Consider the following 23,992-nt stretch of genomic DNA (forward strand, 5'->3'; position numbering starts at 1 on the left):
TAACGGAGAAATGCTGTAGCCTACTCTTACTTCCTTCCATACTTTTTATAATGAAGAAATGCTGTAGCCTACTCTTACTTCCTTCCTTGCTTTTCATAATGAAGAAATGCTGTAGCCTACTTTTGTCGTTACTTTTATTTTACTTTTTTTTATATATATTTCATTTTGTTGTATTATATATTTTTTTTTGTTTAGTTTGGATTAATTTGATTTATTCCTTATATTGTAGTACTTTCATTTTTTTTATTCCTTCCAATATTTTTTCATTTATTTTCCCGACTCTAGGAAATTTTAAAGTTGCGACTCCGACTTCGACTCCGGGAAATTTTAAGGTAAGGTTGCGACTCCGACTCCGACTTCGACTCCGGGAAATTTTAAGGTAAGGTTGCGACTCCGACTCCGACTTCGACTCCGACTCCAGGAAATTTTAAGGTAAGGTTGCGACTCCGACTCTGACTCCGACTTCGACTCCGACTCCAGGAAATTTTAAGGTAAGGTTGCGACTCCGACTCCGACTTCGACTCCGACTCCAGGAAATTTTAAGGTAAGGTTGCGACTCCGACTCCGACTCCGACTCCAGGAAATTTTAAGGTAAGGTTGCGACTCCGACTCCGACTCCGACCCCGACTCCAGGAAATTTTAAGGTAAGGTTGCGACTCCGACTCCGACTCCGACTTCGACTCCGACTCCAGGAAATTTTAAGGTAAGGTTGCGACTCCGACTCCGACTCCAGGAAATTTTAAGGTAAGGTTGCGACTCCGACTCCGACTCCAGGAAATTTTAAGGTAAGGTTGCGACTCCGACTCCGACTTCGACTCCGACTCCAGGAAATTTAAAGGTAAGGTTACGACTCTGACTCCGACTCTAAGAAATTCAATGGTAAGGTTGCAACTCCGACTCCGACTCCGACTCCAGAAAATTTTAAGCCTTTTCCGATCCTTAATTTTCCTATTTTTTCCCTGTTCACTTTCAAACTTTCCCACCTTCACAACACATACATTGTTCCCCTTTTTCCTCGTTTAATTTTTTTTTTTTCCTTTTTTCTCCTCTCTCTCATTTCTGGGTTTTTTTTATATTATTCCATTATTTCTTATTTTTTCTATATTTCCTTTCTTTATTTTATACATTTATTTATTTTTCTGTTCACTTCTTTTGTTCATCAATTTATCGGAATACAATCTTTTTTCCTTCCTGTTTCCTGTCTCTTAATTTTTTCTGCATTTTCCTTCTTTTTTCCTCTAATTTTCGTCTTTTTATTTTTTTCCTCGTTTCTCTTATTTCCCAGTTTCTTTGTTTCCCTTCCATTATTCCATTATTTCTTGTTTTTCCATATTTTCTTTCTTTTCTTCTTTATTTTATTCATTTATTTATTTTTCTTCACTTCTGTTGTTCATTAATTTCTCGGAACACAATCTTTTCCTTCCTGTTTCCTGTCTCTAATTTTTTGCATTTTCCTTCTTTTTCCTCTAATTTTTCTCTTTTATTTTTTTCCTCCTTTCTCTTTCTTTTTATCTTTATTTTATCCATTTATTTATTTTTCTCTGTTCACTTTTGTTCATTAAATTCTTGGAACACAATCTTTTCCTTCCTGTTTCCTGTCTCTAATTTTTTGCATTTTCCTTCTTTTTTCCTCTTATTTTCTTACACATCCGCTTCTTTCCTTCCTTTCCACTTTTCTTCTTTTTCCTCCTTCTGTCCTTCGCTTTTTTCCCTATTTTCTGTCTTTTTACCTTCCTTATCCTTCTTTCATTATCCCTATTTTACTTCCTTCTTTCCTTCCTTCCTTTTTTTTCATTCTCTCCTTCCCTTTTTTTCCTTCATTTCTTTTCTTTTCATTCTTTTTCTATTTTCCTTCCTTCTTTCTTCTTTCCTTCCTTCCTTTCTTTCTTCCTTCCTTCTTTTTTTTCTCTCTTTTCTTTATTGCTTCCTTCCTTCTTTCCTTCCTTCCTTCCTTTCTTCCTTCTTTTTTTCTCTCTTTTCTTTATTGCTTCCTTCCTTCTTTCCTTCCTTCCTTCCTTCCTTTCTTTCTTTTCTTTTTTCGTTTTCTTTACTGCTTTCTTCCTTCTCTTCATCCTTCCTCCCTTCCTTTCTTCCTTCCTTCCTTCCTTCCTTCCTTCTTTCCCTCCCTCCGCCCATCCTTCCCTTCCATCTTTCCTTCCTAAAACTTTTACTTACATTCATTTACTCTTCCTTCCTTCCTTACTTATATTTACTTACGTTACTCACTTACTCACCTACTTACGCGTGTTCTCTCTCCACAGTCGTCGGTCATCAACACTTACCTGGAATAGAGTAAAAAAAAGAAATTAGTCACCTTGGGAGAGAGACAAAGACAGACAAAGACAGACAGACACAGACATAATTAAAAGATTGAAAAGATTAATTAGGAAGAGAAAGTGCTTGAAGGAAGAATAGGAGGAGGAGGAGGAGGAGGAGGAGGAGGAGGAGGAGCCATGACAAGTTACCTGGATATAAGAAGTTACCTGTAATCACTAGGGACGACCTACTACTACTACTACTACTACTACTATTTCTACTACTACTACTACTACTACCATAACTTAACGCAATTCAGAACTACATTAATTTTTTTCTTATTTTTTTTTCTTTCTTTCTATCTTCCTTTTTTTGCTTTCTTTGTCGGTAACTTTTTCTTTCTTTCATTATTAATTCATTGTATATTTTTCGTTATTTATCTATTATTGTTTTAACCTTCTGTTGACTCGATTAAATTTTCACTATACATAAGATCAGTGTATGTTTTTTTTTTTATCCCTCAGTGGAATTTTAAACCCTCGCTTGATTCTGTCCTCAGCCATCCTCCCTTGTTAAACCCTCGCTTGATTCTGTCCTCAGCCATCCTCCCTTGTTAAACCCTCGCTTGATTCTGTCCTCAGCCATCCTCCCTTGTTAAACCCTCGCTTGATTCTGTCCTCAGCCATCCTCCCTTGTTAAACCCTCGCTTGATTCTGTCCTCAGCCATCCTCCCTTGTTAAACCCTCGCTTGATTCTGCCCTCAGCCATCCTCCCTTGTTAAACCCTCGCTTGACTCTGCCCTCAGCCATCCTCCCTTGTTAAACCTCGCTTGACTCTGCCTCAGCCATCCTCCCTTGTTAAACCCTCGCTTGATTCTGTCCTCAGCCATCCTCCCTTGTTAAACCCTCGCTTGATTCTGCCCTCAGCCATCCTCCCTTGTTAAACCCTCGCTTGACTCTGCCCTCAGCCATCCTCCCTTGTTAAACCCTCGCTTGACTCTGCCCTCAGCCATCCTCCCTTGTTAAACCCTCGCTTGATTCTGTCCTCAGCCATCCTCCCTTGTTAAACCCTCGCTTGATTCTGTCCTCAGCCATCCTCCCTTGTTAAACCCTCGCTTGATTCTGTCCTCAGCCATCCTCCCTTGTTAAACCCTCGCTTGATTCTGTCCTCAGCCATCCTCCCTTGTTAAACCCTCGCTTGATTCTGTCCTCAGCCATCCTCCCTTGTTAAACCCTCGCTTGACTCTGCCCTCAGCCATCCTCCCTTGTTAAACCCTCGCTTGACTCTGCCCTCAGCCATCCTCCCTTGTTAAACCCTCGCTTGATTCTGTCCTCAGCCATCCTCCCTTGTTAAACCCTCGCTTGATTCTGTCTCAGCCATCCTCCCTTGTTAACCCCTCGCGTGATTCTGTCCTCAGCCATCCTCCCTTGTTAAACCCTCGCTTGATTCTGTCCTCAGCCATTCTCTCTTGTTAAACCCTCGCTTGATTCTGTCCTCAGCCATCCTCCCTTGTTAAACCCTCGCTTGATTCTGTCCTCAGCCATCCTCCCTTGTTAAACCCTCGCTTGATTCTGCCCTCAGCCATCCTCCCTTGTTAAACCCTCGCTTGACTCTGTCCTCAGCCATCCTCCCTTGTTGAACCCTCGCTTGATTCTGTCCTCAGCCATCCTCCCTTGTTAAACCCTCGCTTGATTCTGTCCTCAGCCATCCTCCCTTGTTGAACCCTCGCTTGATTCTGTCCTCAGCCATCCTCCCTTGTTGAACCCTCGCTTGATTCTGCCCTCAGCCATCCTCCCTTGTTAAACCCTCGCTTGATTCTGTCCTCAGCCATCCTCCCTTGTTAAACCCTCGCTTGATTCTGTCCTCAGCCATCCTCCCTTGTTGAACCCTCGCTTGATTCTGTCCTCAGCCATCCTCCCTTGTTAAACCCTCGCTTGACTCTGTCCTCAGCCATCCTCCCTCGTTGAACCCTCGCTTGACTCTGACCTCAGCCATCCTCCCTTGTTTAACCCTCGCTTGATTCTGCCCTCAGCCATCCTCCTTGTTGAACCTCGCTTGATTCTGCCCTCAGCCATCCTCCCTTGTTGAACCCTCGCTTGATTCTGCCCTCAGCCATCCTCCCTTGTTGAACCCTCGCTTGATTCTGTCCTCAGCCATCCTCCCTTGTTAAACCCTCGCTTGACTCTGCCCTCAGCCATCCTCCCTTATTGAACCCTCGCTTGACTCTGCCCTCAGCCATCCTCCCTTGTTAAACCCTCGCTTGATTCTGCCCTCAGCCATCCTCCCTTGTTGAACCCTCGCTTGATTCTGTCCTCAGCCATCCTCCCTTGTTAAACCCTCGCTTGATTCTGCCCTCAGCCATCCTCCTTGTTGAACCTCGCTTGATTCTGCCTCAGCCATCCTCCCTTGTTGAACCCTCGCTTGATTCTGTCCCCAGCCATCCTCCCTTGTTAAACCCTCGCTTGATTCTGCCCTCAGCCATCCTCCCTTGTTAAACCCTCGCTTGATTCTGTCCTCAGCCATCCTCCCTTGTTAAACCCTCGCTTGATTCTGTCCTCAGCCATCCTCCCTTGTTAAACCCTCGCTTGATTCTGCCCTCAGCCATCCTCCCTTGTTAAACCCTCGCTTGATTCTGTCCTCAGCCATCCTCCCTTGTTGAACCCTCGCTTGATTCTGTCCTCAGCCATCCTCCCTTGTTAAACCCTCGCTTGATTCTGCCCTCAGCCATCCTCCCTTGTTGAACCCTCGTTTGACTCCCTATTACCCATGCAAAGAGCGCGTCTTCGTACATACCTGAGCAGCGTGAGGCTAATGCAAACTCCCTTAGTACTGTTATGTGTCTGCTCGAGTGTCCCCAACTCTTGTTCGACTACACACAACATAACCTTTGAAACTTGATTTGATTTTTTGGCAGGGCATCTGTTGTTAGTTATTGGAGAAGCATATTGCAGGCATTCTGAGAGGAAAATAAATAATGAAAATAATGATCACCTAAGAAACACTTGGGTAGCAATACATCAGAATAGAAGGGCAGGGAAATGGGAAAAGAAGGGAAAGATGGGGAAAGGAAGGGCAGGGAAAAGAAGGAAGGGAAAAGAAAGGCAGGGAAAAGGGAAGAGAAGGAAGGGAAAGGAAGGAAAAAGAAGGGCAGGGAAAAGGAAAAGGAGGAAGAGAAAGGAAGGGAAAAGGGAAAAGAAGGAAGGGAAAGGAAGGAAAAAGAAGGGCAGGGAAAAGGAAAAGAAGGAAGAGAAAGGAAGGGAAAGGAAGGGCAGGGAAAAGGGAAAAGAAGGAAGGGAAAGGAAGGGAAAAGAAGGAAGGGAAAAGAAGGAAGGAAAAAGGAAGGGAAAAAAAGGGCAAGGAAGGGAAAAGAAGGGCAAGGAAGGGAAAAGAAGGGAAAGGAAGGTAAGAAAAGGGCAGGGAAAAGAAGGGAAAGGAAGGTAAGAAAAGGGCAGGGAAAAGGAAAAAGAAGGAAGAGAATGAAAGGGAAAAGAAGGGCAAGGAAGGGAAAGGAGAGTTAAAGGAATAAGATCGTATTAGAGACAACCAAAGCAGCGCAGAGGCAACCCAGAAATTGTAGGAGAATTCAACCCAGACAACCAGGTGGAGATATGGACTTAGAGACCTGGCCGGAGCGGGATGGAGGACACTAACACCAGACAGAGAAGAGGAGAACGTTGGGAAAGGCCTTTGTCATGTAGTTGATTAATGAATATGATTGATGATGATGATGATATTGCTGATGATGTTTTGTTTAGTCTATCCGATTAAATTAGTAACGCCACGCTGGATGCTCATTTGATCACGACCTACTTGCCTCGACACACACACACACACACACACAAATTATCGTATACATCGCATTGCATTTTCGTATTTTCTCACCGATAACTATAGCAAATAAAATAAATAAACATCGATAAGTAACAGTTTTAACGCTAACTTTATTTCTCTATCGTTATTTGGTAAGGTACGAGAATTTGGGGCTTAAAAATGATAAATACAATGTGGTGAGTACGATAATCTGGCAACACTGCTAACCCACCTCCTCACCCACTTAGCCACTTATCTCCCTCATATGCTTGTCGGTTCGCCCATCCTTTCCCCATATATTTATTAACCCAACTCGGTCTGAACTCTTATTTGACTTCGCTGACCTTAATTTATCCAGCGGCAGAAATGAAGGCGCGTCACCCACAAACCTACTCTCAAACCCGCTTGTACCCACCCACCCAGACGGTCCCTTACCCACTCACCCACTTACCCACGCATTCACACACACCCCATTCACCCCCAGACACTCATTTCACCAACAGCTCCACCTCCGTAGCCCAGTTGTGTGTCAAGGAACTATTTAATTAAAAGTCCATATTCTCAAACATTTTGGGACTTAAACATCCACATTTGATAAGGCTTTCGTAGAGGTTGTTGTGGGTGAGGGAGAAGAAGGGGAAGGGCAGAGTTAGGAAGGGGAAGGGCAGAGTTAGGAAGGGGAAAGGCAGAGTTAGGAAGGGGAAAGGAAGGGTTGTGAAAGGGAAGGGCAGAGTTAGGAAGGGGAAGGGCAGAGTTAAGGAAGGGGAAGGGCAGAGTTAGGAAGGGGAAGGGCAGAGTTAGGAAGGGGAAAGGAAGGGTTGTGAAAGGGAAGGGCAGAGTTAGGAAGGGGAAGGGCAGAGTTAGGAAGGGGAAGGGCAGAGTTAGGAAGGGGAAGGGCAGAGTTAGGAAGGGGAAGGGCAGAGTTAGGAAGGGGAAAGGAAGGGTTGTGAAGGGGAAGGGCAGAGTTAGGAAGGGGAAGGGCAGAGTTAGGAAGGGAAGGACAGAGTTAGGAAGGGAAGGCAGAGTTAGGAAGGAAGGGCAGAGTTAGGAAGGGAAGGGCAGAGTTAGGAAGGGGAAGGACAGAGTTAAGGAAGGAGAAGGACAGAGTTAGGAAGGGGAAGGGCAGAGTTAGGAAGGGGAAGGGCAGAGTTACGAAGGAAGGCAGAGTTAGGAATGGGAAGGGCAGAGTTCGGAAGGGAAAGGGCAGAGTTAGGAAGGGGAAGGGCAGAGTTAGGAAGGGGAAAGGCAGAGTTAGGAAGGGGAAGGGCAGAGTTAGGAAGGAGAAGGGCAGAGTTAGGAAGGGGAAGGGGCAGAGTTAGGAAGGAGAAGGTCAGAGTTAGGAAGGGGAAGGACAGAGTTAGGAAGGGGAAGGGCAGAGTTAGGTACGGGGAGGGCAGAGTTAGGAAGGGAAGGGCAGAGTTAGGAAGGGAAGGGCAGAGTTAGGAAGGGGAAGGACAGAGTTAGGAAGGGAAGGGCAGAGTTAGGAAGGGAAGGACAGAGTTAGGAAGGGGAAGGACAGAGTTAGGAATGGGAAGGACAGAGTTAGTAAGGTGAAGACCAGAGTAAGGAAGGGGAATGGCAGAGTTAGGAAGGGGAAGGGCAGAGTTAAGAAGGGAAAGGGCAGAGTTAGGAAGGGGAAGGGTAGAGTTAGGAAGGGAAGGGCAGAGTTAGGAAGGGAAGGGCAGAGTTAGGAAGGGAAGGGCAGAGTTAGGAAGGGGAAGGGCAGAGTTAGGAAGGAGAAGGGCAGAGTTAGGAAGGGGAAGGGCAGAGTTAGGAAGGGGAAGGGCAGAGTTAGGAAGGGGAAGGGCAGAGTTAGGAAGGGGAAGGGCAGAGTTAGGAAGGGGAAGGGCAGAGTTAGGAAGGGGAAGGGCAGAGTTAGGAAGGGGAAGGGCAGAGTTAGGAAGGGGAAGGGCAGAGTTAGGAAGGGGAAGGACAGAGTTAGGAAGGGGAAGGACAGAGTTAGGAAGGGGAAGGACAGAGTTAGGAAGGGGAAGGGCAGAGTTAAGGAAGGGGAAGGACAGAGTTAGGAAGGGGAAGGACAGAGTTAGGAAGGGGAAGGGCAGAGTTAGGAAGGAGAAGGACAGAGTTAGGAAGGGGAAGGACAGAGTTAGGAAGGGGAAGGGCAGAGTTAGGAAGGGGAAGGGCAGAGTTAGGAAGGGGAAGGACAGAGTTAGGAAGGGGAAGGACAGAGTTAGGAAGGGGAAGGGCAGAGTTAGGAAGGGGAAGGGCAGAGTTAGGAAGGGGAAGGGCAGAGTTAGGAAGGGGAAGGGCAGAGTTAGGAAGGGGAAGGGCAGAGTTAAGGAAGGAGAAGGACAGAGTTAGGAAGGGGAAGGGCAGAGTTAAGGAAGGGGAAGGACAGAGTTAGGAAGGGGAAGGGCAGAGTTAAGGAAGGGGAAGGGCAGAGTTAGGAAGGGGAAGGGCAGAGTTAGGAACGGGAAGGGAAGGGTTGAGAAGCGTTATAAGCCTAGTGATAGTTTGACAAGGCTTTGGTAGAGGTTGTGTTAGTATTTCCATGGGTAGTGTTATGAGCTTAGTGATAGTTTGACAAGGCTTTGGTAGAGGTTGTGTTAGTATTTCCATGGGTAGTGTTATGAGCTTAGTGATAGTTTGACAAGGCTTTGGTAGAGGTTGTGTTAGTATTGCCATGGGTAATGTTATGAGCTTAGTGATAGTTTGGCAAGGCTTTGGTAGAGGTTGAGTTAGTATTGCCATGGGTAGTGTTATGAGCTTAGTGATAGCTTGACAAGGCTTTGATAGAAGTTGTGTTAGTACTTCCATGGGTAATGTTATGAGCTTAGTGATAGTTTGACAAGGCTTTGGTAGAGGTTGAGTTAGTATTGCCATGGGTAGTGTTATGAGCAGGCAAGGAGGGAGTGTCTGGATAGAGAAAGATGGAAGTTCTTCTGCCATGGCCATCCCCTGGTGGGAGCTCATAGGAACAGGCGTCGATGAAATGATGATGATGAGTGTTATGAGCCACATTACGGTTGATGAAAACTAATAATACGTTCCAAAACTCAGGCACAAGCTTCGACTAGTACCATAAAGAGAAGAAGTGGAGTCGCGAGGAGAGGCATGCTGGTTGTTCATGAACGCCAAAAGCATATCGTCCTCGTCCTCGTCTTCCTCGCTGCTGGAGGATGAGGAGCTTCCACTGCCACTGTCATCCCCATCGTCGGTCTGATTATAGGAGGCTTCGAGGGTGTCATGGATGGCAAAGGGCGGCACGGAGCTGGACCTGACCTGCCGCCCCACCGCAGCCCCATCTTCAAGTTCGTTGACAGAGAAGTTACTCGTGGCTGCTATCTGCGTGTTGATGTTCCTCAGGAGGGAAGAAAGCCCTGGTGAGTTAGGGTCTGTGAGGATGCTCCTTCGGCGGTGGAGTCTCCTGCACAGCCCATCCTTCAACTGGACGAGGGATTGCTTTCTCGACCGCAGGCTTGCTGGTTTCTTTTTCTCCTGGTGATTCTGCAGGATCTTTTCCATTTTTCTTTTTCCTATCGGGAGTTCAAACTTTCTAGTTCTGCAGTTTGGATTGGTTCTTTTTTTTCTAGTAGGGGTTCAAGAAATCTACTTCTGCAAGAGACTGGCTGAGTGTTCTGCGGTTGGAGCTCTGAAGGATTGAAGGATTCTTTGTCACCCTTTGTGTTCTTGTGGGAGGGTAGGATTATCTTGCGGAGGAGAGGAGAGAAGAGAAGAGAGGTGAAGAGAGGAGAGGAGAAGAGAAGAGAAGACTAGAGAGAAGAGAAGAGAAGAGGAGAGGAGAGGAGAGGAGAGGAGACGGGAGGAGGAGGAGAGGAAAGAGTTGATGCAAGAAAATAGAGGAAAGGCAATAAATGGAAGAGGAACACGAAAGAAAAATAAAAAAAAGACAAGGAGAAAAGTTAGAACAGAAAGAAAAAAAAAACAAGAAAAAGGGAAAGAACAGAAAACAAAACACAAGATGGAGAAAAATATGAGAAAATGACCAAGAGAGGAAAGGGATCGAGGAGGCAAGAAGACCAGAGGAGAGCAGAGGAGATGACGCGTAGTTAGGATGTCACCCCCCCACCCCACACCGCCGCTCCACCGACACTTGGTTTTCTATCTCCAGAGCCTCGTCGCTTCGTGAGGTGAACGGATGGATGGCCGGATGAGAGAGAGAGATGATGTAATGGTCCTTCACTCCATTCGCTTCGGTTCCTTTTATAAGATTATGAATGCAAAGGCTTGTAAAATTTTCAAGCCTATCAATCTTCGCAGTTCAGTTCCTTTTAGAGTAGCAGAGAGAGACTTTCAGAGTAGCAGAGAGTGAGTTACCTTCACTCCTTCAAGCTATCAACTCGCTTCCCTCAAAGAACGGGATGGGAAAGGACTGGTTCTTAGTTATCTTTCCCCCCTACGGTTCGAATCTTGCAAGAATACGAAGATACAGATTCACTGAAGCATCATATCTTCGTCTTTCTCTTTCCTTCTATATCGCTGAGTCTTCGTCTTGAAATGGACTTGAATCTCACTCTTGAAAGTCCACATGAAAGTCCAAATGAGAGCCTAAGATGATGCAGGGGTCCTCACTTCACAACAACGAAATGAAGGGGTAGAGGCTGGGAATGTGGAGGTTTGAGGTGACCGATGGAGTGGGCTATGGGTGCGCCTGTTGCTATGGGCCATGGGGACGTGGTGGATATGGGTGTGGGCGTGGATAAGAAGAAAATAAAGCATTGAGTGATGAATACAGGCGTTAAATTCCACACCGGAGTCCCAACAGCACACCCAAAGGAGAGTATATAAGGGTGTTTGCTGTGGTTGGCAACAATGGCGCTCCCTCACAATGCGTCAACAACTACAGTACCATTCCCACTAATGTCGCTGTTTCACTTTTTCACTCACTCCCGCAACGCAACACAGCACATAACGGACACAACACTGATGAAACACGATCACAGCGCCATAACGAAGACGGGAATATAGAAGCATACGCAGTTCTTTCTTTTTCAAGTACCAAATGCCCCACTAAAAAACTAGCCTTCTGAATACCAAACCGTGACATTGAGGCACTACAGAAAGACATGAAAACGGATCGCAACGCATAAAATAAACTATCCAGCAGTGAGAAGAGATGGAATAACACTGGAGAGTTATATGAAGTTAGGTTTAGACGGGCAAGCGCGGGTGAGATGTGACGCGTTCTGGGGCAAGTCTGGGATCTCCACTTTTCAAAGGGAGACAAAGGAAGGGAGGGTACGCAGGGTGTTACATAGGGGGAATTAAGGTGTCAAAGATAGGTGCTGGGGTGCCACAGGGGAAGGTTTAAACGCTAGGGTGCCACAGAGGAGGGTGAGTACACACGGGGTTGGGGTAATGCCAAGACGAAACGTTTTTACAAGATCGTAGTCGCGGAGTAAAACACGGAATACGCGGCCACTGGAAGGTTGACTTGAGTACTGGCGTTGAGGGAGGATGTGTGTGTGTGTGTGTGTGTGTGTGTGTGTGTGTGTGTGTGTTTGTGTGTGTGTTGAAAACGGACGCTCTTATCTCCAATTCCAAAGAATCCGCCCGCGCGGTGAAGCATGTAGCCCCTAAAACGCACGAAGCTACAAAGAAAACAAAAACTACTACTACTACTACTACTACTACTACTACTACTACTACTACTACTACTGCTGCTGCTACTACTACTATTACTGCTGCTACTGCTGCTGCTATAGTGGCGATGATGATGATTATTAAGATGACAAATATTAATAACATAAGAACGTAAGGACTCTGCAAGAGGCCGGTGTACAAGGCAGGTCCTGTGAACCTAACCCCTCCTAACATCACTGCCCATGAATTTATCAAATCTATTTTTGAATGTGACTACTGTATTTTCCTTCTACCACCAGGTCATGACAGTGAAAAAGAGAGGGGGAAGGGAGGGGAAGAGTACAGCTACCCCCAATAATGCAAATACCCAATCCTTCATTTCTGCCCTTCCAACACCACCATCACTCACTCACCATCACTCACTCACATTTCACTCTTTCAGAAGTTATTCATTAACCCAAATGAACATCATCCTTGGTAGAGTTCTTCATGTAGGTACTTCACAACGCCCAGCACACCTTCTCACCCCCACCCACACACTGCAAAGGTTATAATCACACTGCTACAAGGCTGCAACACAGGCGTTGATAAGATTACAAGGCGTTAGACAGACGCTCCATCTTGTGGACTAAGATTGGGGAGGGCTTATCTGTGGAAATCTGGGTGTTTGTCGTTTACTAATGTGATTGAATAACTAATAATATATCCAGACACTGCTGGCTAAGACTGAAATGTTTGGAATAGGCCTATGTTTTCCGAAGCCATTCTCTCATTTAGCAAGAAGCCACCTCACTCATTTGAACCCTCGCTCTAGCCTGCTAGCCATGCCGAAAACTTAATTGCTTCTAACAGATTAATTATACCTGCTCCTAGTCACATGTGTGTCTTGTGGTAAGAGCTGAACATCGTATCCTCCTAATAATGCTAGTACAGTAATCTTCAGTTCTTTTCTTATATCATAATCCCAAACTTCACACTTAAGACAACTGATAACCAGCAAAATTCAGTCATATTTTACAACAAACACTAAAGCTTGATTATTTTAATGTTGAAAACTGCATTGCATTTCCTAGTTTTTTCTCTTTGCACTTCAAGAAAACTCAACAAGCACCTCTCCTCCCGAAATTAACCTCTGATTTTGGACACTCCTTTAACCTCTGTTCGGGAGCAGTGAGTAGCAGGCCTTTTTTTCTTTTTTTTTCTTTGCGCCCTTGAGCTGTCTCCTTAGCTGTAAAAAAAAAAAAAAAAAAAAGCTACTTATTTCTTCACCGACAGCTGGAGTCACCTCAAAACCGATTAAATTAATGAAGAAGACAGCCCCTTGCTAAGCTTTCCCCACCCTATGTTTAGCAGTACTCTTTGGAGGTTCTAACACTCCAACACAGCACAGTACAGGCAAACCCTGTTAGTTAAAATTTCTCTCTTTCAATACTTCAAAACACAGACACCCCCCATTATTCGACCGTTCATTGTTCGGCATTTCTTTCAACATTTCAAAATGCCTACATTTTTTCATTGTTCTGACATGCAATCTCCACCATTTCACCAGATATCAACTTTCAAACTGTGTGCCAGGTATCACCAACACACTAACACCCACCTGCTGGTAGCTAGTTGAGAGGAAGGTTCTGCCTCACACTCACACTCTCTTCCCTACTGCTTTGACCGCAAGGACCATTTTACTACCCTGGCTCAATTCAAGACCCCTAATACTATTACTCCTAGCAAGCTGTCAAGTGCTCACCACCTGCCATCAGTAGTGGAAGTTGTTGAAGGCATGAAGCTGGTAATGGCCACACCAAAATAACAAGGTGTAAAGATTCTGAGGTCAACAGCATCAGTAATTTTGAAGCAGAAGGACACAAAAGCAGTCAGCCTGGCAGCATGAGTCCAAACACTTCCCTGCTTACCAGTACACAAGACTCAAGGGTACTCAAGATGGACTATATCTGGTGCCATGAACTGAGGAAAAAACGCAGCCAAATTGGTGACATGTACTAATTTCAATACAAATACGACAGTAATGATGATACATACATACACCAATTTGCATTCTTTTCATTTTAACTGAGGTCTTCTTTGGTCAGGGAGGTGGTCAGGAACCTAACCCCCGCCCCTATTAACACATAGACACATGAAAAATGGCTTTGTTATTCGACAATATTGCTTTTCAACCATTTTCTCTAGAACATAACCGTTTCAGATAGGGTAAGTCTCCTGTACATACACACAAAAGCTAGTTATTTATTCAAGAAACTACCAATAGCTAAACTTTCACCACTCCACATTTTACAGTACCTTTTTTGGAGGCTCAAATACTGCTGTTGCTCTAGTTGCCTGTTCATATAAGATCACTAGTGTTGATTGCCTCACCCACACTGACACCCCCAGCCAGGTCTATCCCTCCTTCTCCACCCTTTCCTGTGTCCTCATTATCTATTCTGGGTCTTTCATAACTCTTGCTATGGATGAAGCAAATAAGGATAAATGTCCACCTATCCTGTTTTCCTTATGCAACTTGGTCTCTCTTCTCTTCTCTTCTCCTATCTCCCTCTCTGTCTATAACTATCCTTCTCTACCTCTGTCTATCTATCTACCACTATTTCTCTCTATTATCCAATCTACCTCTCTGCCTATCTCTGTCTGCCTCCTTATCTATCTCTATACCTCCCTATCTATCTACGTAATAGGTAAAGGAGAGGGAAAGGAATGGAAAAGGAGAGGAAAAGGAAAAGAAAGGTGAGGAAGAGAAAGGGAAGAGAAGGGAAAGGAATAGAATACAATGTTAACAAATAGACAGATAGACAAACATAAAAATAAAGTAACATATTGAATTACAAACTTAACCTCTCTTCTGACAACTTTTTTTTTACAAAGGAGCAATAATGAACAGACAATTTTTCCTACCTGTTTTTGCCCTGTCGCTGCTTCCTTTGCCGTTAAAAAAGAAAAACGGACTGAACAAAACCCATCAAAACAGAGGTCACGCAAGGTCAGGTCACTTCCTCTTTATACAGACACCCTAAGAGGATTACTGTGGAATAGCCTGCCTGCCTGCCCTCCTCTCCCTCCTCCACCCTGCCACTCTTCCACCTCCTCGACCTCCAGCACCCTCCACCTGCCCCTACCCACCCTTCACAATACATATATCCACACTGCCAACCCAGACACTAGCCAGCACTCCATCCACTTCATGTTAGGGGTAAAGAGAGGAGGAGAGAGCGACAGTGGTGATGAGAATGGGTAGAGATGAATTGGTGTTTTCAGTTTTCATGTCCCGGGGAGAGAAAAAGGGAAAGGAGGGGAAGAAGGAGGTGTAAAAGGAGGAAGGGAAAGGGGAAGAAAAGGGAAAGAGGGAGAGGAAAAGGGGGAGGAGAAAAAGTTGGAAAGTTTGGTTTAGTCGGCGCAACATCTGTGGTCATATGCCGGAGAGAGACAGAAGGGGAAGGAATTATAGGAGAAGAGGGGAGGAGGAGAAGGAGGAGTGAAAGAAAAGACAAGATAATGGAAAAAGAGAATAATGTTGATAAAATAAACTCAGATAATTAGAAGAGGAAGTGAAAACCTGACCAAAAAGTATGATGAGAGAAAAGAGAAAAAGAGAAGGAAAAAGAAGAGGGCGGAACACAAGGAAAAAGAGGAAGAATGGAAGGAAAAAAAGAAAGAAAGAAGAGCAAAAACATGACTGAGAAAGTTAAAAAAAAATAGATGAGAAGATAAGAAAAAAAGATTAAGAAAAAGAAGAGAAAAACAGGAACAAGAACATAATGATGATACTTGCACCTTAGAAAAAAAAATACAAAAAAATACAAAAAAAAAAAAAAAAAAAAGAATGAAAGAAGAGCAAAAACATGACTGAGAAAGTGAAAAAAAAATGGATAAGAGAAAATAAGAAAAAAGTTAAAGAAAAAGAAGAAAAAAAAACGGAACAAGAACATAATGATGATACTTGCGCCTTAGAAAAAAAAATACAAAAAAATACAAAAAAAAGAAAAAGAATGAAAGAAGAGCAAAAACATGACTGAGAAAGTGAAAAAAAATGGATAAGAGAAAATAAGAAAAAAGTTAAAGAAAAAGAAGAAAAAAACAGGAACAAGAACTTAATGATGATACTTGCACCTTATAAAAAAAAAAAGAATAAAAAAATACAAAAACAAGAAAAGAAAGAATGAAAGAAGAGCAAAAACACGACTGAGAAAGTGAAAAAAAAATGGATGAGAAGATAAAAAAAAAGAACCTATTGATTATCCTTCTGCCTTAGAATAAAAAAATAAAATCATAAAAAAACGAAAACTACAAAAAAGAAAAAAAACATTAGAGAGCCAAAGTAGATAAATAACACACACAATAACAAATAACAATAATAATCATGAGTAATAATAACAAATAAATTCAATACTACTAATTCTTCTCACCCCAAAAAAAAAAAAAAAAATCACCATCAATGCCGTGAACAAGGGAGCAAAACAGAACAGAACGAAGGTGACGATGGTGATGATGACGATGATAATGATAACAGTGATGATGCTTAACGAAGGTGACGATGGTGATGATGATGATGACAGTGATAATGATGACAGTGATGATGCTTAACGACAGTGATGATAATGATGACGGTGATAATGATAACAGTGATGATGCTTAACGAAGGTGACGATGGTGATGATGATGATGACGATGATAATGAGAACAGTGATGATGCTTAACGAAGGTGACGATGGTGATAATGATGATGACGGTGATAATGATTACAGTGATGATGCTTAACGAAGGTGACGACGGTGATGATGATGATGACGGTGATAATGATAACAGTGATGATGCTTAACGAAGGTGACGATGGTGATGATGATGACGGTGATAATGATGACAGTGATGATGCTTAACGAAGGTGACGATGGTGATGATGATGACGGTGATAATGATAACAGTGATGATGCTTAACGAAGGTGACGATGGTGATGATGATGACGGTGATAATGATAACAGTGATGATGCATAACGAAGATGACGATGGTGATGATGATGACGGTGATAATGATAACAGTGATGATGCTTAACGAAGATGACGATGGTGATGATGATGACGGTGATAATGATAACAGTGATGATGCTTAACGAAGATGACGATGGTGATGATGATGACGGTGATAATGATAACAGTGATGATGCTTAACGAAGGTGACGATGGTGATGATGATGATGACGGTGATAATGATAACAGTGATGATGCTTAACGAAGGTGACGATGGTGATGATGATGATGACAATGATAATGACAGTGATGATGCTTAACGAAGGTGACGATGGTGATGATGATGATGACGGTGATAATGATGATAGTGATGATGCTTAAACATTCCGTCAGTCCTGTAGCGGTAATGACTCCGTCTCTTGATGTCAAAACAGGATACGAAGATGACAGGAAGCTGACCCCCCCCCCTCCCCCCCTCCCCCCCTCTCGACCACCACCACTGACATTGACACTGATGCCGTAACCACCACCACCACCACTGCTTCCACCAACACCATGACCACTACCACCACCACCACTTCTATTAATACAGCCACCATCACCACTGCTTCCACTAACATCATGACCACTACCACCACCCAAAACAACAACATCAACACTACTTCTGCCACTGATACCATGACCATTACCGTAAACACTAACCACCACCACCCCCACCACCACCATCACCCCTACCCCACTGCCACTACCAACAGCACTAACACAACCACCCCCATCACCACCACCATCCTCGCCCCTACCCCCACCACCACTAACACAACCACCACCATCACCACCACCACCATCACCCCTACCCCCACCACCACTAACACAACCACCACCATCACCACCACTCCTTCTCAACTCCTTTTAAACAGACCCTCCACCACACGCACCAAATATTTACCTCACAATCTCAAATTATTCTATCTCATGTTTTTATTCTTATGCTTCATGGAAATCAGCCACATGCAATGGTGGAAATGGGAAAGTGGATTGAAGTTTTCCCTTGTGAAAGATGAATAAAAGACGAGAGAGAGAGAGAGGGGTTGGCCTTAGCTATATTATGTTTCTAATTAAACCTGATATGATTACTATTTATTATAATCATTATCGTTATATATTTTTTGTCGGAGTAGTAGTAGTAGTAGTAGTAGTAATCATAAACCATAATCTACCTCAATGTTTCCTGTTCGGATTACTCAACGTTTTAACTAATCACACACACACACACACACACACACACACAGTCTCTGCATCTATAAAGCAATACAGTTATCAGTGACTACGAGCGTTGCGCAGCACGTTTACACATCCTGTATCTCGGAGCCTCACACCAAGTAACAGCGCAGCTTCCCACATTGCACGGTGATCTCTCCCTGGCTGGCTTGATGCAGAGAAGGGATTTGTTGATGCTTTGATTAGTGTGCATAGTCTTTTATTATTATTATTTGTGTTCTCCTTTGTCTTTGTCCTTTTTTTCTCTTTCTTTTCTTCATCTTATGGGGGCGGCGAGTAGCGGGCTTTTTTTTTTTTTTGTACTCTTTTTGTTGCCGTAGAGCCGTGACCTTTGATGTATGAGAAAATAATAGTCGTCCCTCAAATAGTACGGTTTCCAATAGTTCGGTTTTGGTTTTATGTGGATTTTCTAAGAAGATTTTTAAGGATTTTTAAATTTCCAGACAAGCAGGAAATTTAAAAATCCTAAAAGATCTTCCATGACAATCCATATAAAACCAAAACCGAACTATTGAAAACCGTACTATTTGAGGGACGACTGTAATCTGTTCTTTTTCTTCTTTATTGTCCTCTTTTTCTTTGAGTTCTTTGTCATTTTCAAGACAGACGCTCCTACTTTATTTTGGACCTTCCCTCTATTTTATTTTTCCCTGGAGCTGCTTCAATAACTGTAAAAGAATAAAAACAGAGTGCCGGTGTTTGCTATTCACACATTCCTACTTTATATCTTAACCTTCCCTCTATTTTATTTTTCCCTGGAGCTGCTTCAATAAATGTAAAAGAATAAAAACAGAGTGCCAGTGTTTGCTATTCACACATTCCTACTTTATATCTTAACCTTGCCTCTATTTTATTTTTCCCTGGAGCTCCTTCAATAACTGTAAAAGAATAAAAACAGAGTGCCAGTGTTTGCTATTCACACATTCCTACTTTATATCTTAACCTTGCCTCTATTTTATTTTTCCCTGGAGCTGCTTCAATAAATGTAAAAGAATAAAAACAGAGTGCCGGTGTTTGCTATTCACAGATTCCTACTTTATTTTGGACCTTCCCTCTAATTTTTTTCCCAGCTTCCATAACTGTAAAAGAATAAAAACAGAGTGCCAGTGTTTGCTAGACAGACGCTCCTACTTTATTATGGAGCCTTCCTTCTAGTATCCCATTATAAGACTAACCAGGAAAGTTGTTTGATCAGGAAGTATATATATTTTAGTTATGATTTATTTTCTTCTTTGATAGTGCCACAGCAGCTATCTTTCCTTCCTCTCTTGGACCTTTCCGTCTGATATGCTAAAAGGCCCACCAGACATGTTACCTGGTATGCTACAGGTAAAGAATGAGGCATACTTTCTGTTGCTACTTTATATGTTGGGATGTCTATTATCTGGGCCTTCCTATCTCATGACTTTTCCCTCTGATAACCTGGTAATGGGGCAACCACGAGTTATTTAATCTGATACAGGTACTATTTATTTATTTATTTTTTTATTTTATTTTTTTTCTCCACCTTTTGCGCCGGTGGGCTTGCTTGAGGGGCCTGGATGGTATTCGACCCCAGCCCATCATGGCGCAGGCAAGTGTTTATAGTGGTGCCATCTTCTCTTGATAAAGGTAAAGGATTATTATTTATTTTTTGTTTCCACTTTACCATAAATATTGCAATGCCTGTTATCTGGGCTCTCCTACCTGAATTTTTCCTACTGATAACCTACTAAAAGGACACCCGGCTAAGGTAACCACGTAATCTGCTGCAGGTAAGGAATTATATATATTTTTTTGTTCCAATTCACAACAAAACTGCAATGTCTGTTACCCGAGCCTTCCTATCTAAGACTTTTCCCTCTGATAACCTGCTAAAAAGGCCACCCATTTAAGTTAACTGGTCTGCTACAGGCAAGAAGAGGCGAGTATATGTTACAACTGATAGGAATTAAGTAACTTCAAGTCTGGTGTCTAGGCCTTTCTGCAGCATTACTTTAGAATTGTGCCCAACTCACTCCTATGATTGACAGGCTTTGTGATATATGTTAATTTGCTTATCTATAGTACACTGATAATCACTTCCGTTGCAAGTAACTCGTTGCTGAGACTTGGACAACTAATGAAGCGACGACTGGTTATTTTTTTGTGGCAAACATTTTTTTTATGTGATAAGATTTTAATGTGTCAACAGTGATAACGACTTCCACCATAAATCACGCCTGTCTGAGATTCAAACAACAAAAAGTGGTGATGGGTCATTATTAACACTAGATTAAATACTATTTTTTGGCACATGGTTACTATCACAGCAGCGATGGATTACTATTTCATATCAATTGGTTCTTTTTTAGCAGTGGTTGGTTACGGTACTATTGTCTGGCACTAGGTTACTATCTTAGCAGTACTGGATTATATACTATTTTACAGCGCTAGGTTACTATCTTAACAACATGGGATTATGTACTATTTTACAGCGCTAGGTTACTATCTTAACAACATGGGATTATGTACTATTTTACAGCGCTAGGTTACTATCTTAACGGTGATGGATTACTGTTTTGTGACACTAGGTTACTATCTCAGCAGCAATAGGTTACTTTTTAGAGCAGACATAGGTTACTTTTTAAGCAGCACTGGGGTACTTCTGAACCCCTTAACGACGCCAATGCCGCTAGCGTCATATAATTTTTTCTGGCATGGACGACGAGCACGATGCCAACGTCGGAGAGCAAGAAGCTCTCTAGAAATTAAACGGCAAGAGTAACTATGTATCTGTCGATGCTAAGTGACTAACTGGCACCTCTTTTACAGTCGGGTTATACAGAAGATTTTCTACAACTTTTATTCAATGAGATTCATTCCAGAATGAAAAAAACTACAGAAATTTACCAAAATTATTTATTGAGTTTCACCACAACTTTGGCTCTCTGTAGGCAGTAAATTTCCAGGTCAAAGATTATAAACTATATTTTTCACTCCATTGTGATAAAATAAGCAACTTTTCTTCAATACTTTTTTTCTGTACATCGCACCAGTAAAAAGTTGGAATTTTTCAGGAATCATGGAATTCCAGCCAAATGCGACAACCTAGAAAGAAACAGATTTCACAGCAGGGTGCACCAGAATTTTTTTTATAAAACATCTTTTATGACTTTTTCTCAGTTTCAAAGTGTATTTTTCGATGACTTTTGCGTTATGGGGGATCTCCCGAGAAAAACTTTTGCGGTTTGGAGGGGTTAAGCAGCAATAGGTTACTGTCCATTAGACTACATGACATTCTGTTAAGGAAGAAAACCGAGTGGCAGCGCATCAATTCAGAGGTGGCCTGATCCGTTATCTTGAACTGGGTGTCATTCCAGAGTTTTACCTTTTCTACAGTACTTTGGGCATTCCCCTCTGACAATCTATTAATAGGCCAACCAAGTGAGTTGAATGACCTACAACAGATATGTAGAGACATAAATTAGTGTTTATTTATAGTAAGTCTTGGTGTGCATGCTTTCAATTTTTATTATTCTTATTTTTAACTTTTGGACTTTTCCTTTTGCTAACCTAATCCAAGGACAACCACACAAGTTAACTGACATACTACAGGTGAATGGAGATGAATACAGGTAAATACTGATGAACAATACTGTTTCCTGCATGAATTTGTAATATGCATAAATGTATTCTGGCCTTTTCCCCGTTGATAACATTCTAAAAGGCCAACCCAAGTGAGACAAGTGATCCTTTAAGCGAATGGAGTTAAGTACAGGTATATATTGATAAGAAACTTGTGCTTCCCTCATGAACTAGCTGCTGACATAACGTATTCTGGACTTACCCTTGTGATAACCTACTAAAAGGCTAACACAGGTGAGATAATTAGTCTGTCATAGGTAAAAGTGGGAAGGAACAGGCAAGTATTGATATAAAAATTGTTTCCCTCACGAACTAGTAATCAATCTAACCCACATAGTATATTCTGAACTTTTCCATTGAGATAACCTGCTAAAAGGCTAACACAGGTGAGATAATTAGTCTGTCAATGGTAAAAGTGGGCAGGAAAAGGAAAAAATTGACAGTAATTTGTTTTTTTCGCAAGCTAACAACTGGTGTAATGAATTCTGGACTTTCGCTTGTGATAACCTGCTAAGAGCCCAACCCAGGTGAGCTAATTGGTATCTCACAGGTAATGAGGCAAGAACAGGTAAATGAAAAAGAAGACCAACCCTCCTGAACCCAAGCCCCACCCCGCTGGCATCCCTATCCTAGACCCCTGAAGATAGGAATAAAGATAGGAAAGAGTGCATGAAGACTAACCCCCCTAAACCTATCTCCCACCCCGCTGGCATCCCTCCCTAAACCCTTAAAGATAGGAATGAAGATAGGAATAAAGATAGAAATAAAGACAGGAATAAAGATAGGAAACGAGTGCATTAAGACCAACCCTCCTAAACCTATCTCCCACACCACTGGCATCCCTCCCTAAACCCTTGAAGATAGGAATAAAGATAGGAATAAAGATAGAAATAAAGACAGGAATAAAGATAGAAATAGACAGGAATAAAGATAGGAAACGAGTGCATTAAGACCAAACCTCCTAAACCTATCTCCCACACCGCTGGCATCCCTCCCTAAACCCTTGAAGATAGGAATAAAGATAGAAATAAAGTTAGAAATAAAGATAGGAATAATGATAGAAATAAAGATAGGAATAAAGATAGAAATAGATAGGAATAGACAAGAGTAAAGACAGGAATAAAGATAGGAAACGAGTGCAGACAGACCAACCCTCCCAACCCCATCCCTCTCCTACACCCCTAAACCCGTTATCTCCCTCCTTCCGGCCCCCCAAAGAGCAGCGGATGAGGCAAACACGTGACAAACAACCCCAGTCATCCACAATCTCATCCCAACATCCGCTCCGTCCCATCAGCTGGCCATCCATGACACACACGCACACACACACACACACACACAAGCATCCACACCCACCTCTTAACTCACCTTCCTTTTCCCCTTTTCCAGACATGTTTCCGCCGTTCGTTGCCCTTTCGTTGTCCTCTGGTAGCCTCTGAGACCCGGTGGTTAAGTCCCCATGGTGGTAATCGCTCGTTAAGTCCACTGGCCACACATATACACATAAGACAGGTCCGCCACACACCTCAGAGCCCCTTCATGTTTGTGGATTGATTGGACAACTGTCGCCATCTGTTGGAGCCGCGGTCAACCTTCCCCCCGCCTCTTAAAAGGGTCCAAAAATAGCTATTGTGGGGGTTTTGTCTCCTGTTTTGTGTCCTCTGTTATGTATTGGGGTGGATTTGATGAGGTCTTTTGTGTGTGGGTTTCTTTTTTCACGCCTTCCTCCCCTTCCTCGGCCTCTGTCACGTCTTTGCCACTCCCTAAATGGTCCAAAATGAGCTATTGTGAGGGTTTTGTCTCTTGTTTTGTGTCTGGTGTAGTGTATTGGGGTGGATTTGATGAGGTCTTTTGTGTGTGGGTTTCTTTTTTCACGCCTTCCTCCCCTTCCTCGGCCTCTTCCATGTCTTTGCCACTCCCCAAAGGGTCCAAAAAGAGCTATTGTGGGGGTTTTGTCTCTTGTTTTGTGTCTGGTGTAGTGTATTGGGGTGGATTTGATGAGGTCTTTTGTGTATGGGTTTCTTTTTTCACGCCTTCCTCCCCTTCCTCGGCCTCTTCCATGTCTTTGCCACTCCCCAAAGGGTCCAAAAAGAGCTATTGTGGGGGTTTTGTCTCTTGTTTTGTGTCTGGTGTAGTGTATTGGGGTGGATTTGATGAGGTCTTTTGTGTGTGGGTTTCTTTTTTCACGCCTTCCTCCCCTTCCTCGGCCTCTGTCACGTCTTTGCCACTCCCTAAATGGTCCAAAATGAGCTATTGTGAGGTTTTTGTCTCTTGTTTTGTGTCTGGTGTAGTGTATTGGGGTGGATTTGATGAGGTCTTTTGTGTAGGGGTTTCTTTTTTCACGCCTTCCTCCCCTTCCTCGGCCTCTGTCACGTCGATCTTTGCCACTCCCTAAATGGTCCAAAAAGAGCTATTGTGAGGTTTTTGTCTCTTGTTTTGTGTCTGGTGTAGTGTATTGGGGTGGATTTGATGAGGTCTTTTGTGTATGGGTTTCTTTTTTCA

At 43.0% G+C, this 23,992-nt stretch overlaps 1 protein-coding gene and 1 long non-coding RNA gene across 5 annotated transcripts; both read right to left on the bottom strand.

The window, feature by feature from the left end:
* Positions 1–1,511: 1,511 nt before the first annotated feature.
* On the bottom strand, positions 1,512–11,526 carry LOC126981326 (uncharacterized). Of its 4 annotated transcripts, none has more exons than XR_007733898.1 (3): positions 11,088–11,499; positions 9,108–9,679; positions 1,512–2,282 (listed from the first exon to the last, which is right to left on the bottom strand). XR_007733898.1 is itself a non-coding variant. In XM_050832320.1 (3 exons), the coding sequence occupies exons 2-3, from the start codon at positions 9,550–9,552 to the stop codon at positions 2,272–2,274; spliced, it is 456 nt and encodes a 151-aa protein (XP_050688277.1). In that variant the 5' UTR covers positions 9,553–9,679; positions 11,430–11,526; the 3' UTR covers positions 1,512–2,271. The 4 variants fall into 4 exon arrangements, 2 of the variants coding, with proteins under 2 accessions (XP_050688277.1, XP_050688278.1); XR_007733897.1 differs by having other exon boundaries at positions 11,083–11,499; XM_050832320.1 differs by having other exon boundaries at positions 11,430–11,526.
* Positions 11,527–20,750: 9,224 nt separating this feature from the next.
* Positions 20,751–23,383, bottom strand: LOC126981327 (uncharacterized). The gene is made up of 2 exons (XR_007733899.1): positions 22,859–23,383; positions 20,751–20,953 (listed from the first exon to the last, which is right to left on the bottom strand). It is a non-coding gene; the product is annotated as an uncharacterized LOC126981327 (long non-coding RNA).
* Positions 23,384–23,992: the final 609 nt, after the last annotated feature.

The sequence above is a fragment of the Eriocheir sinensis genome, chromosome 47, assembly GCF_024679095.1.
Source record: "Eriocheir sinensis breed Jianghai 21 chromosome 47, ASM2467909v1, whole genome shotgun sequence".
Lineage (NCBI taxonomy): Eukaryota > Metazoa > Arthropoda > Malacostraca > Decapoda > Varunidae > Eriocheir > Eriocheir sinensis.